Below are 14601 nucleotides of genomic sequence, written 5' to 3'. Positions count from 1 at the left end.
AAGACTAGAGAAAATACTAACAATGAGATTTATTAGTAAGCTAGCTGGTAATGCTATCTGTAGGCTTTAACAGTTACTAATGTGTTCCTTTGTAACGCTGAAATGTAAAGTCTATTTCAGTGGCATCTCTCAAGTTTTTATATTTATATGTCTGCTTATTTCTGAGGAATTTTATGTAGAACTGGTTTTGTCTTGTTGTGACTATGTTGAAACTCCTGCATTGTCAAAAGATGACTTAAAGCTTCAAGGACACCTTAACGTTATGCTTTCATTCAGATGGAGTGGTACACTGCATTTCTGAAAGTATATAACATAGTTCACATAACTTTAGTTAGAATATTGTGAAATGTTCTAACCAAACATTGGTTTGATTATGGAAGTCAATCTACCTACTGTTTTTATATCTTTGAATTTGCAAATGACATTTCAATCTCTGTCAATCTCTGTCAATCTGTCAATCTCTCTCTAAACTTCTAGAGACAAGTAGTGAATCTGTCTCTAGAAGTAAATTAGATAACACATCTCTGAAATATTTACTCATTGTTTAGTCTAAGAATTCAGGTTCCAGCTTCCAAGAGGAGAAAAGTAGGGTCACGCATGGCTACCGCATATGCAATAGTGATACTCACACATGCCGCATATGCAATAGTGATACTCACACATGTCTATGTGACAGCTATCATTTCAAGAATTGGTGTGATGCAAAAGAACAAGAAATTGTCAATCCATTGTCATGCATCAATTCTTATGATGATTTTATTCAGTCAGCACTAAAGTGAACACATATGCTAGGGTTGCTCTAAATTACATCGTTTGCATAGGCCATTTTTCTTTAAGTGTCTGTTTGTAAAAATCATATTTTCCCACATTCACATGAGTACAATCAGAAGAGACAAAACAAAATATGTATACAACACAGAGCTATGTCTACTGATTACACTGTTTCAATAATAAAAATGAGTACTATTTTACCTAAACTTTACAATGGATCAGAGTTGTGACAATGTTATTTTTAACTTGATGAATATTATTTACATCATACAATGTTACCTTCATAGTCACAGAGAAATTTCTTACTGAATTATCTTGAAAGGAACTCTTAAAAAAGAAAATACATTACACATAGGCTGCTGGAATTTTCTGTATTTCAATTTTACATACTTCAGATAATATTTGAATTTACTTTTAGGATACTTTAAATTCTTGATAGAATATCATACCTACATACTTTCGCATATACTCTTTCTAATGCTGGACATCCCTTCCCTCTTATCTGTGCTTTGATAATCCCTGCTCATCTTTCAAGATGAATTTAAGTATCATCCTTTAGGCCTTGCTCACTGCCTTACCCATAAGTTAGATACTTCTTTCACGCTGTCCCTTAACAGTCTGTGCATAAGAAGAATGGACACACATCACACTTTTTATTTGCCAAGTTCTGTTAGAAGGTTTTTGTTCTTTCCATGTACTAGTTATTTGAATTTTTATATTTATGAGCTTTATGAGGTAGGTAATATTATCTCCATTGTACAGATGAAGAAACAGAATCATAGAGTTTAAATACCTGGCCTGCATTCACAGGTAGGAGAGGTGGGGATTTAAACATAGGCAGTCTAGGGAACCAGACTCTTTCTTTCTTAAAGAGTAGCTCTATTCAAATATAATTCATATAATATACAATTCACCCATCCAAAGTGCACAATCCAATAGCTTTAGTATATTCACAAATATGTGCAATCATCATTGCAGTCAGTTTTATAACTTTGTTATCAGCTCCCACTCAAAAATGCCACTCTTGTTAGTTGTCATATCCCAATCTCCAAATCTTTCCCAGACCTGGACAATCACTCATTACTTTCTGCCCCCATAAGTTCTTATAGACTTGTCTATTCTGAACATTTCATAGAAATGAATTCATATTATACATGATCCTCTGTGACTGGCTTCTTTCCCTTAGCATGCATTCAAGGTTCATCCATGTTGTACACTGTTATCAATGTGTAATTTCATTCTATTGCCAAATAATATTGCATTTTATGGTATACTACATTTTACATATCCACGCACCAGTTGATTCTGTTTTTGGCTGCAATCAACCATGCTGCTATGAACATTTGAGTACAGGTTTTCATATGGACATATCTTTTCGTTTCTCTTGTGATTATATATACAGTGGAATTGGTACATCACATAGTGACTCTACTTTTAACCATTTGAGGAACTGCTGGACTGTTTTCTGAAGCAGTTGTACCATTTTACATTCCTACCAGCAATGTATCAGCATTCTGATCTTTCCACATCCTTGCCAACATTTGTTATTATCTGTTGTTTTCAATATAGCCATCCTGGTGGGCTTGCAGTCATAGCTCATTGTGGTTTTGATTTGCATTTCCTTGATGGAAAACTATGCTGAGCATCTCTTCATTTGCTTACTGACCGTTTATATAAATATATCTTCATTGCAGAACTGTTCAGATCTTCACCCATTTTAATTTTGCTTATATTTCTTCTTCATCTTGAGTTATAATATTTTTGTATATGCTAAATATCATTTATGAGATATATGATTTGCAATTATTTCCAGAGAATGCAAACGTTTTTGTTAGTGTTGTTTTTTGTTTATTTCTTTTTTCATTTTTGACATCTCTGCTTATTTTGCTGGGGAGTGGGTCCGTGGAACTCCTCATTTGCCACCCCAGAAGTGAAACTGCTCCAGGAACTGTGTTCTTAACCGCAATGCTATCCTGTGTACTTCCATTGTAGGATTATTGCGTGGCACTTATCATACTTTATTGTGACTTTAAGTTTATTTTAGATATCATCCCCTGGAAATTTCCTCAGCCAGAGTTGTCATTCTTGCCTGGAGCCCTGAACCAAACTTTATTATTTATTAACTCCTCCAAAGGAGCCCTCTCAAGACATTGCTGTGGGAGCCACCAGAGCTTGCTGTCAGCTCCCTTCCCAGCTCCTTGCTGTGAGGGCTTGCACAGTGGAGTCTCTTGTCAAGTTTACTTACCCAACCCCTAACCTTGCCTCCAGGTTCAAGAGGCTCAAACGCTGAGACCTCAGAAAAGCTTGAACTTTGAGGTAGCGATGAAAATTCTGAAAGTCTCTAAGTAGCAACCGCTTGGACAATATCCTTAGCCAAAAAATTGAGGACAATAACATTTCAGAACTATCACTGGAGGCATTTGTTTAGTTATATATTAAAATATAGAGTCTATTTAAAGCTAGCCTGGAATCAAACACAATTTGTATGAGACAATATAATTAATATATGAACTTTTAGATATTTTTTAAAATCATAATTCAGGGTGCTTTTGTTTTTCGTGCTGGGTTTTTTTGTGTGCATTTTTCCTCTAGGAAGTACCAGCTTCACTGGCAGAAGAGTTCCTCTGGTCCTCGTTAGCAGGTTTTCAAATTGAGGTAACAGTGACCGGGCCTAAAACTCATTATTCTGCAGTTTATATTTGTTTGTCTGCCTTAGAATCCTCCAATCTCCCACAAAAATCTGAAGCTTGATGACAATGAATAATTAGATTTTTATGATCACTCGTGCTTTTTTTTTCTTTACTGACTTTACGCATCATAGTTTTACTGCAGAGATAATGTATGTAGAAGCACTGTTCATTTTGCTACCTGCTTTCACATAGTTTCATACAGTTAATATAGTAGTAACCCTTTGTGATTGGTTTTATTATTCCTCCTTTACAGATAGAAAAATTGAAGTTCAAAATAGCTTCTTGGTTTCCATTAATTCAAAGATCAATTAAGCAGAAAAATTGGTACAATACTAAAAGTCATACCTTTCGACCGCAAGCTCGCTGCTTTTTGCGGTGTATGCCAAAGCTTCTAAATATAGGTGTGTTAAATAGAGGAGACTTGGTGAAATAAAGGCAACAAAATTGTTTGAAGTACTTTGAATGAAAAATAAATTACATATTATTTATTCCTTTGTTAAAAGGTATATTGAGAGGAAATTAAGTACATTGCTTCACTTCACACTGATGTATATAAATAACTAAATCTAATGTTCACTTTTTTTTTTATTTGTACAAATGAAGACTCTGGTGCCTATATATCAGTCACAATGTCCCTCGGGGCAGGGGGGGAAGCAATTCCAAAAGGTGAGACTAATATGGATATTTTTTAGGAGAAAGAAATTACTCAAAATGATAACTCAGTAGGCAGCTGTCTGCTGAAGCCAGGAAAACAATCCTTCCTTTGGTGAGTTGCTTAGAAAAACCTACTATTCTCTCAATACGTATTTTGGATATTGCTTTGTGGTAATGGTTTAAGATAAGCTATCTCTGTGTATTTCATATCTCTGTGTGTATACTTCTATGATTGAGGCAACAGTTTTAATTTCGAAAGTAATTTTTCTCATTTCTATTACTGTCCTGCGTTTTCTAACTGGTATATTTCCTACTGTCTTTTCTTTTGGAGTTATTCTTTAAAATAGTTATTCTCTTTGTGTGGCTTCTTGCCCAGTGATTTTGAATTTCCAGGAATATCCATTAACTTAATTTGTAAAAATACCATATATTATTTAATCTAAAATGTTTCCTATTGTAAGATGTGCAACTATTTTACACATCACTAATAAAGACAAACATGATGCTAATTATAATTGCAAATATAAGTTGAAGGATGCATCCTAATTTTAGAGATATTAAAATATGAAAAACTATGTTTTTTTAATTTATAAAATACAGAAAAATCACTATCATAGTCTTTACCATAGACTTCCAGTCATACATTTATATATGAATTCAATTTATATATTGAATTATTTTAATGGTAATTCTAGGCAAATGAATGCTGTATTGTGGATTTAATGGAGAAAAACTGCACTGCAGTGTTTCAAGACTATTTTGAGAGCTTTAGAAGATATCTTGCAAGAATCAAACTCCCTGGATGGGTGCGGTGGTTTGTACCTGTAGTCCCAACACTTTGGGCTGATTACTTGAGGCCAGGAGTTCAAGACCAGCTTGGGCAACATAGCGAGCCCCTGTCTCTGCAAAAAATAAATTAGCCAGGCATGGTGGCATGCACCTGTAGTCCCAGATACTCAGGAGGCTGAGGTGGGAGGATTTATTGAACCCAGGAGTTTGAAGCTTCAGTGAGCCATGATCATGCCACTGTGCGCCAGCCTGGGTGATGGAGTGAGACACTGCCTCAATAAAAACAAACAACAGAAATCTCTCTAAAGTCAGGATCTTTGACTGCTTGTGTGAATTCATGAGTGAATGTATGTTCATTAGGGATGTCACATGTCTGTTTTAAGGCCAATCAAAGCAGGCAAATAAGAATTACTAATCAGTGAGCTCCTCCCAAATGCCAACTTATGGTTCTCAGATATCTTATACTTGTTGCAGCATAGCTTCTCATGCCTTTCTTTTCATTTATAACCAATTCCTTTCCATTTTATTATCATAAATATTATGATTATATTTATAACTCAGTGATGTTTCCAGTAGTGTTTTTGTGAATTACCATGAAAACAATTGAATGACTTAATTGGTAATTTATCAGTCTCTACGTTGTACAACTCAGGAAGTTAAAAGGGGGAAAATCTTCATAATTGCTTTGTAGTAATACACTTGGACCACTTGGTAAGAAGTAAAGATCAGTGGACAAATTATGGAAACAAAGAGATTAGAAGAGACACCAAGCAGTAGAGCCTGCTTTTATTCTCACTCTTTTTTTTCCTCCATTTCTGAGACATATTTCAGTGGCTTTGGTGATGGTTGAATAGAAAGCAATCTATATATGAAGCAATTTAGGAAAATTCTCCTAAGTTATCAAGCCAACATATGCAATCCTCACATCTCAATAATTATACCAAATTTCATTTATACCTAACATGAGTCCATTCTGATTCAGAAGGCAGAATATCAGAGTGGCTGAGGACATGGCTTGTGGAACCAAGATCTCTGAACTTGAAATTTATGTCTGGATTCTGCTAGCTCATGGAGATAAAAATTTAGTTAACTCTTATGTACCCTATTTTCACCCTTATAATGTAATTAGTACCTCTCATATTAAATTTTATAAGAATTAAATAAGTTTATGAACATTTTACAGATAATAAGTAGCAGAGTTAGGATTCAAATTCAGGAAGTCTGATTCTAGACCTTAACCCCTTCCCTCTTAATGATACATTATATATATTTCAACTTCTGGATGTCTCTGTTTCCTCTTGAGGTTAGAATATTACCTATTTCCTTCTTGAGGTCAGAATATTACCTATTTCTTGGGAATATTGTGAGGACAACATAAGACAATACGTGCAAAAGACATAGTAGAGTAGCTTGCACAGTTAGTACAGTTAGCACTCCATATCCACAGGTTCTGCATCCGCAGACTCAACTCCGTAGATTCAACAAACCGAGGCTCAAAAATATTAGGAAAAAAAACAATAAAAATAACAAAAATAAAAATAATATACAATTTAGTAGAGCCACTACTTACATAGCAGTTACACTGTATTAGGAATTAAGAATAATATAAAATGCTTTAAAGCATATGAGAGGAGGTATGTAGGTTATATGCAAATACTATATCATTTTATATCAGAATTTGAGCATTTGCAGATTTTAGTATGGGGGCTTCCTGGAACCAATGCCTCACAGACACCAAGGGTCAAACATATTTAATAAATCTGAACTGTTTTTCTCTATGCACATCAACCTAACAAGATTCTATGAATACTTTGAGGACAAGGTCTATATATTATTTATCTTATATCCATTACAGAGTCTATCATATAGTAAGTACAAAATAAATATTTGCTTAAAACTGATTGAGGTTAATTGGACTTAAATATTTGTTTTCTTTTCTCAAAGAAAAACAAAGCACATATACTGTCTTTCATTGCAATCGTCACTGGAGTTTTCATGTTAATCACTGGAGGAAAGACTATTAATACTTTGCTGTACTTTAAATGTCTATCTTTTTTTAATATTAGTGCATCAATGTAAATATATATCTACACCATTAGGTACATACAGAAGCAAATTCACATTTAAGTTGTGAAATACTTATAGTTATTTACCAAAAGCAATTGAGCCCTTTTAAAATAATAACTAGGAATAATTTATGGGCCACAAAAAAGAAGAATAGGTTACTCACTTGAATGTCCTTTCATAGAAAATATTCACAAATCCACTTTTTTGACAATAAAATTACATTGTATATATTTAATTTGTAATAAACAATGTATAAAGGGTAGCAATTGGTGTTACAAACTTTGATGAACATCCAATTAGCATCAACATATCAAAAAGTCCTCCTCTCCTATTTACTAGTTCTTCAGTTTACTTAGCCCATAGGAAAATCTTTTTCAAAATTAACAACAAGTAGACTTTTCTGAAGAAAAATGAAGTAGTAACTATGGACTATTATGTTTTGACCACAGGCTATAAACTAGCACATGGTGAAACACATTGGAATAGCAAAGGAGAATGTATGCCTTCGTGGTTTATGGCTATTTAGACAGAGCCCATTTGAGTGTTTTACTGTTTAAGAATATTTCTATTAACATCTATTAATGTATCTATTAGGAGAGAAAACAGTAATGTATACAATTATGATAACAGTTACCATTTATTGATTTTTTAAAAAGTAAATGAAATTGTAACAGATCTTTCCCAGGTATAGGTAGACTCTCCTTATCCGTGGTTTCTCTTTCACCAGTTTCAGTTGTCCCCCAGTCAGCCATGGCCCAAAAAATATTAAATGAAAACTTCCAGAAATAAACAATTTATAAGTTTTGAATGTGCCATTGTTCTAAGTAGCATGATGAAATCTCACACCATCCCACTGACATGCCCTAGATGTGAATCATCGCTTTGTCTAGCATATGCATACTCTAGACCCTACAAGCCCTGCACAATGTGATTATGTTGGAAGAAAACATAAAACTATCCACAGTTTCAGGCATTCACTGGGGGTCTTGGAATGTATCCCCCTTAGATAAGGGGAGACTACTGTAATCCTATTCAACATTCACAGAATCACTAGATGATAAATTCTATCAAGACAGAATTATATCTGTCTATTTTATTTGTCAGTGTCCTCAGTAATCAGCACTGAGTCTGGAATACAGTCAACAATAGATGCCGATTAAACAACAGCTTCCCTTTGAAGTAGGTTCTCAGGAGAAAAAGATTCTTAGTTTGGTAATATTTCACTATTACAGAATGTACATTTTACAAAATCTACCATTGTTTGGCATGGTCAGGGTTATGTTCATTTATAGTTTCAATGTTCACTGTATGTTCTCTATTTATGTTCACTATAGTTTCAGTGAAAGAAGGCCTGAGACATACCTTTACTTTATCATGTGTAGAAAACTGTAGAAGGATGGAAATTGAGCCTAAAATGTCTAAGAAAATTCCTAACACATGCACTGTAATTAAAAGTCTACAAAACTGTGATCCTGATCACGTAAATTGAAGGCTGTAAAATACGACATTAAAAAATCTTAGAACGTGTATTTAGAATTGTTAAAAGCTCTTTTAAGATTATGCCATCAGTTAATAAAAGAAAGAAATGTAGGATAAAGTAACCTCCAAAAGTCAAAACCACAAGGCTCAGATAATACTCACCAGAACAGTTACCACACGTAGAACCACACCACGCATGTTATTCTCCAATTTCTTGTCAGTCAGTGACCCATTCAGACCTGTGACAGGATTCCAGCACCCAAGCTGAAAGATAAGACAGCTTTGGTCATTTTTCTGTCGGAAGAACAGTCCCATCACCTCTGTAGAGCCCTTATGGAGAACTATGTGATAGCTCTTAGAATAATTGGTATAGAAAGAGTACTGCACAGGTTTTCTTTTTAAATAGGAAATGAAGTTATTAGAAATGTACTGCACAGATTTTCTTTTTAAATAGGAAATGAAGTTATTAGAAATGCCATTTCTTGCATTAAATATCATCATATGGCACATGACAGTACCCAACGTGCTTTAAGAGGCTTATTGAGGACATTTTACTTAATGAGGAGTTATATATACAGCAATCACTAAGTCCCAGTAATGCACTAATTGGAAAAATAATACCACATATAACTCTAACATAATGTCTATTTTAATATATCAATTACTGTAAGTTAGATTCTCTAATAGTTTCAATGGTTTTAATTTGATCTTTTATGGCTTTTACTGGGAAAATAGACACTTTTTTAATATGGTTAGAAGGAGAACTACTTGTATTTGAAGAAAAAATCGTGTATGGCTTTGTTTTCAAAGTATTCATAGCACGTAAAACAATGTGATTTGCCTTTTTTGTCAGTGTTATCAATTTGCTTGGAATATTTTGGCAGAGCCTTTCTCTTAAAGTCTTGCAATGACTCACTGCTCTTTACTCATCCAAATAGTGGTTCAGGTTTACGCTCTTATGTAGGTCTTATCTCTTGGAATATATAAATCTGAAGGCTACCAGTTTTTTAATTACTGTCTATATATCTGCATGGGATAAAAATTGATGACTCTCCATCAAAAATAAGGAGAAAAGAAAGAGATGATTTGACTTGAATTAGCAGATAACTGTTTACAGACGAAGGCTGCAGAGAGAGAGAATGTTGTAATGCACATCTTGGGAAGAAATGTCCTATTATTCATCCTGAAACCAGCTCCATGAGCCTTCACATTTAGGAACATATTCTGCATGTGCAAACTTAAAAATGTAGCAGATCTTTAGTCATATTCAGAGACTGTTTTGATTAACTGAATGGTCATAGGGGCAAATGGTTATTTATGCTGTTTCCTCCTGATGACTGTGATTTATTTCTTTTTATTGCGGTTTTTCTGTAGCTTCCAAAGTCATCTACATACTGGCTGGCAAGTCTTCCCTACAAATAAACAATTTAGGTGCTTCTTATTAAAACCCAAGTTTCTCTCTGAGCTCCCCAAAAGGTGTTTAATTAAGAAAACTAAAATGTACATAATATATCTTAAGAGAAGGGAACGTCACAGTATAAACAGCAGAGCCAGCTTTTTCCTTATTAAAATAATTTAGAAAAGGCTGCTAATTGTTGGTTTCAACTGTAAAAGCACATTAAATTCATACAATGATATGTCATTCTTAGTTACATAAAAAGCCTAATTAGAACTTAGATCCAATTAGCAAATCCAAATGTGTTGAAAGTCTAATTATCAGAGACATTGTGGTCCTCTTGCCAAATTTAAAACTTTTATGAAATTTCTTTTGAGCTTTTCTCTTCTGAGGTCAACAAAAGTCTATCTTCAATTGCATTCCCTGATGTGTGCTTTTTCTAATTACTTCCTCAGGAGGATTTTACTTTCCTAGACCAAATAACATTGGTGGAAGAAGTGATCTATAACATTAAGTGAAGAGCTATTCCAATATGCTATCTCCACATATAACAACCATATAACTTAATTTTAAGTTTCACAAATAGCTTTTAGGATATAATCTTGTTCATGGTAAATATGTCTAAGCTGCCAAAGCACACACAGGAATTTCTTTTCTGTCCCCTTTAGATTTGTCTCTTAAGTTTGGTGAACCTATTGTCAGTTTGTGTAAATAAATGACATCTATTAGCACCAACTTGACTGTACCATTTTGGTGTACTGAATAGTCAAAAATATCAGCAACTGGATTAACAGTGAAACTTGAGCCATTTGTTTCAACAATGCTATGGACAAACATTTACAAATATATAATTTCCAGTTTCTTCAGAATGATGTTTTCTTTTAAACATTACTGAACATGGTCAATGGTTTTATAATTCTAAAGCACTCTAGTATTTGGAGGTTCCAAATAACAACAGCAAAAAAGCATCCAAGTAGGTAGAATAGGTAAATATATCTCATCTTCTGACCTAGGCGGTGACTTAAACATTATTTATACCATGTATAATATTTATTTTCATTTAAAAATTTGTAATATTTAGCTAGACTCTCTCATATGTATTATAAGACAATAATTTCTCTCCATTGCTTGACAAAGACTTTTCACCTTTCTATATTCTCCTTTTGTTTTTTTCCGTCTGACTCATCTGTCCTTTGATAACAGCATTTGTACAGTTGTTCTTCTTAATAACAGCAGTCTAGATTTTAGGATTGGTAAGTTCCACTTACTTAGTTCTTCCTTCAAATGTACAAAGAAACTTTAATGCTTCCTAAATATTAGCTGTGGATGTAAAGAGCTAGGATGCTCAAAGACTGAATTTGGGAGTAAAGAATGTTTAGGATACAGATTATCTGGAAAACTAGAAATAAAGTACATTCTCTTATCACATATCATAACGGGGTATAACTAAGAAATTATTAAGGAAGTAAAACAATACTTATTTCCTGTATTGATTACATTTTTGAATGCTGTTTAATACTTTCTATGTGTCAGCCATGGTGCTGAGCTTTTTATACATGTAAGCTCCACAATGACCATATGAGAAGGTGCTCTTACAATTGTTATTTAATAGACAAGAAAACTAAGGACTTCATTAAGATCACATATTTACTAAGAGGTGAAATTAGTATTTAATTCAGTTCTTTTTAAAGTCCAGATACAGCATTTTTGATTGAGGTGTTGTTTTATAGCTTATGAATCCTTTTCATAAATGTGATCTATTCGAGGTAGGTAGGGAAGATATTTCTATTTTATAGTAAATGACATTGAGATTCAGAATTGTTAAGTGTTTGGTTTTATACTCCTGGGCTCAAGGGATCCTCCCACCTCAGCCTTCCAAAATGCTGGGATTATCGGTTTAAGCCAGAGCACCCAGCCTGGATTTCTCATTTTAACATTCCCTAATTTCTGTTCATATCCACTTATCTCCTTGAGGTTCATTTCAAGCTTTTTTGATTATAAAAACTTTTTTTTCAATAATAAGCAATAAAGATGAATTAGATTCATACAGATTCAAATTGAGTTTGTATCTGCAACTGGTAATATTTCTTGTTGCATAGCAAGATTGACAGGCATAGTGATTGATAGAAACCAGGAGAACTTCACTTAGGTTCAAGTGTGAGGCTTATCTAACAAGTCCTCTGGTTTCAATGTCTGAATTCTCATTAGTTTGACTTCTCTGGCTATGTAGAGATGGTTGTTTTTGTCTGCTGTGTCTTTGATTTTGTTTCTTTCTTTCTTTTTTTTTAAACAATGAGTTAAGACTAGTAAAGATAACACATAAAAAAATCTCATACCACCTATTCAGCTGAGTGCTTCCTAAACAAAAAACAATAAAGGTGGCCCCTGCAGCACATGAGACTTACAGAAAGTCACACCACCGATGGCAAAACAAGATTCACTATCTTTTGTGGTCTGGCAGTCTGAAGAAAATTTAGAAGGGATAAAAGAAGTAAACCCAATTCAATTTCCTTTCAATTACATTATATTGATTTCCTGTAGTATTTTCTGGTTATTGATTTCCTATAGTATTTTCTGTCATTTTAAGACCTTAAAATGCCTAGTGCTTTAATTATTTCCTTCATTGGAGCTTTGGCAATAATACTCTTGTAACATTATGTTAAAATCAATGTAATATCTTGTGTTCTACAAACTGGGTTGATGTATTTGCATGAGCACAGTAGCGTGCTCCTAACATTATGTGTACTAATGATCAAGTTTTCAATATTTACTCTTTCTTCCTCAATGTTTCCACTTCTTATTTTCCATGGGCTGTAAGGGATGACTTGTGACTCTTGGGTTTAACATCATTATTTTTCAGTCAGTGTTATAATGTCAAAAAGAGCTGAACTGCTCAATTTTAATTTTATGCTCAATAGTTTGTAGGCTTTAATAACAGGAATCAGGAGAGCTCTTAATTGAATACCAAATGGAATTCTCTCCATTTGTTAGCTTGTATTCATATGGAACAAATGAAGCCTGTCTATACCACCAATGCTCCAACTATCGGACACAAAATATCCACTGCACTGAGGGCTGTATGCTACCAGCCATAATGTTTCCTTTACTTGAATTCTCAGCTTTCTGACAAAAAGAGGGAACAAAAAGTCATAGGCAAAGCAGCTTAAAAGCCAGCCACTTACAAATGTGCAGCATTTATTTGGTAGATATTACTTCTGTAATGGGATAGAAAGTGTAAAAAATACATATGGCAGGTTGACTCAGATACATGTTTTATAGAATTAAATTGGAATGTTTTCCACTTTGACATGTGAATGAATGCAGTGTGCCAGTAATCTCTCCAATGATAATTTTCTTTATGGCATTTCCACCTGCAAAATAGGTTCAATTTGTAAAATGTTCTCCCTAGAGGATGATTATATGCTCCTAAGATTCTATACTACACTATGGTCATTACCATAAAGTAGTAGTCGTTCTTGAGATTATGTGGAATAGCCTTAGCACTTGAGTTTCCTTCAGGAGAAAATGTCTTTGAAAAGTCAGAAAAAAAATCACATGGTTCAACTACTTTTATCTCCCTGTTTCACTACTGAAAACAGAAACTTCGTACTATGTAACAAGATGAACTTGTTAACTGATTCCTACAAATGAAGAAAACATGAGAACCAGTATATATATATACACACACACACACACACAAATGTATATACATATATCTATATATAGACATATTTGTATAAATACGTATACAGATACATATATAATCTATATACACATATGTATAGCCCACAGATATTTTATGCAGTCATGATAATCACTCTATTATCAACTGGCATTTAACTGATTTAATGATATTCTGCTGTTTGTATAGGTTTTCCTTTCTTTTATAATTCTTCTGGTGTAAAATTAGCATTACACTACATGCAGAGGCAATATATCATACCAGTTCACATAAGAAGCTCTAGAAGAAAACTGATTGAGTTCAAGTACCCGCTCTAACACTTACTTGGTGTGTGCTGTTGAGTTTCAGTTTTCTCATCTCTCAAATGGGAATAGTAAAAGTGACTTCTTCATACAGTTTTTGGGACCACTAACTGACTTAAAATGTGTTAAGTGTTTAGAAGTGTTCATGACACACTGAGACTAAAGAAGTGTTTATTATTTTTCCTATATAATCAGAATTCTTTTGTTCCTTGCTGAGTCTCATTCTTTGGGTGACTTAGTAGTCTGAGTGATAAAACATGCCCTTCAAGCCGTGGCTTTCAACTTTTGTTGACTATTAGAATATTTTGTAGACTATTAGAATGGAAAGCTTTAAACAATTCTGATGCTCCATCCAAACCCCAGGACTATTAAGTCAGAATCCCCAGGAGTGTAACCAGGCATCAGCAGTTCAAAAGCCTTTCCAGGTGATTCCAATGTGCAGCCACGGTTGAAAACCACTGCCCTAAAACTTGCTTCAGGCCAGGCGCGGTGGCTCATGCCTGTAATCCCAGCACTTTGCAACGCCAAGGCGGGTGGATCACCTGAGGTCAGGAGTTTGAGACCAGCCTGGCCAACATGGTGAAATTCCATCTCTACTAAAAATACAAAAATCAGCCAGGTGTGGTGGCACATGCCTGTAATCCCAGCTACTTGAGAGGCTGAGGCAGGAGAATTGCTTGAACCTGGGAGAGGGAGATTGCAGTAAGCTGAGGGCACCACTGCACTCCAGCCTAGGCAACAGAGCAAGACTCTGTCTCAAAAAAAGAAAAA

General features: G+C 34.2%; 1 protein-coding gene across 2 annotated transcripts in view; it reads right to left on the bottom strand.

Annotated features, from left to right (window-relative positions):
* The window catches only part of GRID2 (glutamate receptor, ionotropic, delta 2), a 1517061-nt gene that overhangs the window by 357960 nt on the left and 1144500 nt on the right, over positions 1–14601 (bottom strand). For both annotated transcript variants that reach the window (XM_011932743.1, XM_011932751.1), the window contains one exon: positions 8613–8714. In XM_011932743.1, coding sequence (XP_011788133.1) covers positions 8613–8714 — 102 coding nt within the window. The remainder of the gene's footprint in view (positions 1–8612; positions 8715–14601) is intronic.

The sequence above is a fragment of the Colobus angolensis genome, unplaced genomic scaffold (assembly GCF_000951035.1).
Source record: "Colobus angolensis palliatus isolate OR3802 unplaced genomic scaffold, Cang.pa_1.0 Scaffold123, whole genome shotgun sequence".
Taxonomy (NCBI): Eukaryota; Metazoa; Chordata; class Mammalia; order Primates; family Cercopithecidae; genus Colobus; species Colobus angolensis.
The sequence above is the reverse complement of the archived record's forward strand: the minus strand, read 5'-3'. Positions and strand labels throughout refer to the sequence as shown.